General features: G+C 39.2%; 1 protein-coding gene across 1 annotated transcript in view; it reads right to left on the reverse strand.

Moving 5' to 3' along the window:
- The window catches only part of LOC108681071 (protein KTI12 homolog), a 9,132-nt gene extending 8,128 nt beyond the window's left edge, over window positions 1–1,004 (reverse strand). The window contains exon 1 of the mRNA XM_018170047.2: window positions 684–1,004. Coding sequence (XP_018025536.1) covers window positions 684–809 — 126 coding nt within the window. The 5' untranslated portion in view covers window positions 810–1,004. The remainder of the gene's footprint in view (window positions 1–683) is intronic.
- Between the last annotated feature and the right edge of the window lie 4,066 nt (window positions 1,005–5,070).

Here is a 5,070-nt window from a genome sequence, read left to right on the forward strand (position 1 = left end):
CCGCTAGATGGCCAAGACCTAGTGTTTTTGCAGTATTTTGACACGCAAATGTATGACGTCACCATTTCAACCATCAATGAACGCATGGAACTAAAACAAAGCTTAATATAAAGGAAAAGCTGGAGAGGTGACGGAATTACCTACGATGTTGGAATATACCGTGTTTACCCTATTATTTAAAGCCTGTTGGAGTACCCCCTTCCATTTTTTTTATTTTTTGGTAAAATAACTCCAGGTTTTGATGCATTGTAGGTAGAACTCTTCTAGTTACATACCTACATAAAAACATTGTCACTTTGTAGCCCAAGATTTCATGCACAACTGCACAAGCTAGTCTGGAAAAGTCCTATTTTTGTCTGAAATATCGCGGCTCTAATATCATATAATTTCAGTAGGTATGAAATATCAGTCGCGGCTCGCCAAGTAGATATATTCCATACTAGTGCACAAGTAGCTGTAGCCCGTAGGTACTGAAGTACTAGCCAGTAGCCAGTAGCCACTAGCCACTAGGACAATTCCGATCCTGTAGTACCTACTACCTATTTCATTGAAAACTGAAACACGTCTGATGAGATGAAATAATGAAAATGTGTGAATACTGAATAGTCATGATAAAACCAACGAGTAAAAAAATGTTACCACTATAGGCTATCATCATATTAAACTCGATTCAATGTACTTACTGAAATGTATTCATGTTCAGAAACTATCGTAACGTCTCTATTCAGACTTGAAACGAATTCTTCTATTTTTTTAGACCAGATAGTTTTACCAGAAGCTGGAATACCAGTAACAATAACTAGTGGCATTTCAAATATATAATATTTCAGAAACAATTTAGAAATTTCAGACAGTAATTTATCGAGTGGGAATAGGTTCAGTTGCTATTTTCAATAATTATTCTGGTCCTCCACTCCTGCTCATAGCACCCCTGCACAGCCTCATGCTGTTGCGGCTTTCGTCTATGTTTACATATTCTTTTTGGGTTGGAATTGGATGCAATTGGCGTTACCTGTCGTTACTGAGGGTGACAAATTCCTACTTTTAGGGGGCTTACGGCATATGCGTTTGGAGCGACATCTTTGTTTGCTTTATTGAAGTTTATGCATGTAGTGCGAAAATCATTTTGATATAACAGTACTTCATCCATCAAATTTATATTTCGTATTGAGAAATCGATATTGCAAATTTATCAATTTCATTCATCATTTACCACGTAAAATGTGGAGTTAGGAAGTCTATTTGTATCTTGCATTAGAATTTATGATACTCATTGCTCCTTCCGCTAAAGGCGAAACAATGTTTTGCTCCTCATGAATTGAAACTACTCAGTTATTTTCGCATTATACCAGCAAACCAGCTTTCATACATCATTCAAAACTTCTGACAGAACAGGCTGGTGGGCGCATTTGTCGCCACAAGTCTTAACCCCAACTATAAAAAAAATCATTTGAACCTGTTTTTCAATTATGACCATGCTACGACCTGAAACCGCCCTAACTGGCTTGCAGTTATGCATTGGGGTAGGTTTGTAAAGATGACAAGATTTTAATTTAGCATTTTGATGCCCTTCATAGTCTTATTTGTCCTATAGTGTAATAAGTGTATAGGGCAATAATAGGCTACCTAGCTAGTCTGACAGACCATGACTAGCCAAATTAAAGCATCTGTTTTTTCTTGCAAATGATTAATTTGTAGGTACATCAAGAAGAGGATTTTGATGATTTTGTATCAATTAAAAATTGACCAAGGCTTATCACCACAGAAAATGATAGGTAAATTATTGTCAAAGGCCAATGACATTAGGTACCTAGTACTAACTCAAGTCTCAAGAGGCCAGTCTGGCCCAGTCAGATGAGTTAGGCAGTCACTACTTGAGTACTTCTACAATCCTATTCCTGGCAATCCACAGCCCACTTGTGACTTGGCTTCTGCTTATTATTTATTAATTCCTGTTAGCAGACAGAAATGCAATGCCATTGACTTGCTGCTTGTCAATTAGAACAGTTAATGATCAATACTGTTTATTGGTAAAATTGATTCCTGAATGGAATGTGCTCAAGGTAGTAAAATTGCCATTGAATGTTCCAGTTTGATTTGTTTTATAAATATATTATTTCAAGTGGATGGTGCCGGAGTGCCGTGTACGCCAGAGGTTTGTTTTTGGATGTATGCCAGTATGCCAGGGAAGAAAGTTGCCAATATGCTTGCTAAAAACGGAAGTGTAACCCTCATCAATGCTGCATGATCGACACAGGCACACGTACTTTACGATTGATGCCTGGCGATTGTCACAAACATACGTGCTTTACGATCTATATACGTAGCCAATGCCCAATGATCAACACTGATGCCGTGATGTGCGCTCTTTGCGATCAAAGTGGAAGATGCCTAATGATTGACACAAGCGCACGCAATTTACGATCGGTATAGCCGATGCCCGATGATCAACACTGATGCGTGCTCTTTGCAATCAAAGTGGCCGATGCCTAATGGTCGACACAAGCGCACGCGATTTACGGTCGGTTTAGCTGATACCCAATGATCAACACTGATGAGCGCTCTCTGCGATCAAAGTGGCCGATGCTTAATGATCAACACAAGCAAATAGCACAAAATATGGTAACACTAACAATATAGTATTAACAACACAACACATTGCAACACAAAATATCACTGCACAACAGCACTGCACTCATCACAACATATCACTATACAACACATTATGACACACCCTAACATGACATTACATTATAACATAACATATTATAACAAACAATATCATAGCACAACATATTACAACACAACATAATGTAACAACATTACATATCTCAATGCACTGTAACACAACACAACATAAATAACATAGCATGACACATTGTAATGAGATGACACAATGCATTATAACATAACTAATCATGATATAACACTATACATCGTAACATAACATAGAACAACAAAACAAATTATACCGCAACATATCCTAATAAAACCCATTATAAGACAGCATAACTCAAACCAGCACATTATAGCACATCATAATATAGCATCAAAAATTATAACACAATCAAACATGATACAACACATTGTAACACAACATAACATAACACATGATACTATATCAGATCACATTATAACACAACCTAATATAATAGAATACATCATAACATAAAAAATTAAAACACAACAGAACACAGGCCAACAGAACATAATATAATACAATATATTATGTTGCATTATAATGTGATGTGTTATGTTATGTTGTTATACTGTGCTATGTTATGATGTGTATTGATGTTATACTATGCAATGTTATAATGGGTTATGTTGTTATACTGTGCTATGTTATGATGTGTTATGTTATGTTATACTGTGCAATGTTATGTGTTATGTTGTTATACTGTGCTATGTTATGATGTGTTATGTTATGTTGTTATACTGTGCAATGTTATAAGATTTAACTCATTTATGAGACGCGTAAAAGCTGTCTAGAGCAATTAAATCATACAAGGTGCGTCATAGGAGCATTACAAAATTATTTAATATTGATACAAAGTGAAGAATTTCATGGTTGGAATATTTCAATTTTCCCCGAACTTTTTGCGTATCGTACTTTTACTAAATATCCCCATGAAAAACCGTCCCGCTGCCAAATCTGAAGAGCGCGCCAGCTATAGGATTCGGCCGACACCAAAAGTTTGCGTCGACATAGAACGTACGACGCTCTCTCGTCCACAGCGTTCTCGTGACTGTCAGAGGCGGGAAAAAAATTCAAAGACAAACTACATAGGATGCGTTTCATTGCAGCTTCCTCGGTTTTGCCTCTTGTTGCTTCGCTAATTTTGCCCTCGATCAAGGGCTGGATCATTGCGGACTGACCCTTGTGGAACTCGAAACTATCGCGGCATCCCTTGGTAAGCTTATATGTGTGCGCGACGTCTGCCTATATAATGACCCTAAAATTCACGCCAAAAAGTTGTTCTATTGTGGTGACCGTCACCACAGTACGGTCTGCAGCTATCTGCTCAGACGTAGGTGACGGCCCAGGCCGTCGGCCGGCAAGGTCAGAAATAACGGCCGCGCGAAACCTTGAGTCATTCATATCAGTACGACTCCGATCGATATAATAAAGTCAGAAATCTACGAGCAACGGCCGTAACTTCGCTTATTTGTACGATCAACATTCATTGCTACGGTTGTGCCGTAGACAGCACGAGAGACAAGAAGGCCTGCAACGAATATAGAGCCGGCAATCAGCACATTTGAGAGCGAGCACTACGCAAGAAGCATCATAGGTACGGTCATCAGCACGGTACGGTCACAGTCGTCGTCAGTAGCGGTACGGTCACGATCACCAACAGCAGAAGCCCCGCAAAGAGCTTGGAGTCACATCATCGCCGATGAAGAGTACGAAGCTATTCCGGACTACGGTCGTCATATAAATTCTACGGTCAGACCGGCCGTGTACATCAATCGATGCGCGGAGATTACGGCTATGAAGACTGCGTGACCGTGAAAAACGACCGCGGGGACGGCTTCTACGGCTGCGGGGACGGAAAATTCTACGGCTGCGGTACGGCCGCTGGAAATACGGCCGCAAACGTGTGCGTGAAGTACGGTTGTTTACGACAGTCGAACTACTCAACGGAACTGCAACTAATAAACGTTTCTGGTAAAAGTAGGATATTTTAGCGATGTAATCTGATAGATTTTCAACTTTGACTGCGTGTTCGGATTCCCCTTTTCTTGTACTGAAGATTTTTGTTAACGTAGGATGTGAACTTGAATTCTGCAATATCCAATTGCAGATTGGAGATTGAAATCTCTTTGTGCGAATTTGGCCGTAACCTATTTCATACGGGAACTTATATACGCGAATATTCCGAACATAGAATAAGTCGCTACGGACGCATCCTGACTAAATTAAAGCAATTGCGATCAATAATAAAATTGTAAAATGCTGCGTGTCTCCTGTGAAGCTTTCCCGCGTAGATTGGAGGCTGTCATTAAAAATAAGGGTGGTCATATTGAATAAATATGTCTGAGAATTGTTCAGGTAATTCTTGGCTA

Source organism: Hyalella azteca, unplaced genomic scaffold (genome assembly GCF_000764305.2).
Source record: "Hyalella azteca isolate HAZT.00-mixed unplaced genomic scaffold, Hazt_2.0.2 contig17868, whole genome shotgun sequence".
NCBI classification, from domain to species: domain Eukaryota; kingdom Metazoa; phylum Arthropoda; class Malacostraca; order Amphipoda; family Hyalellidae; genus Hyalella; species Hyalella azteca.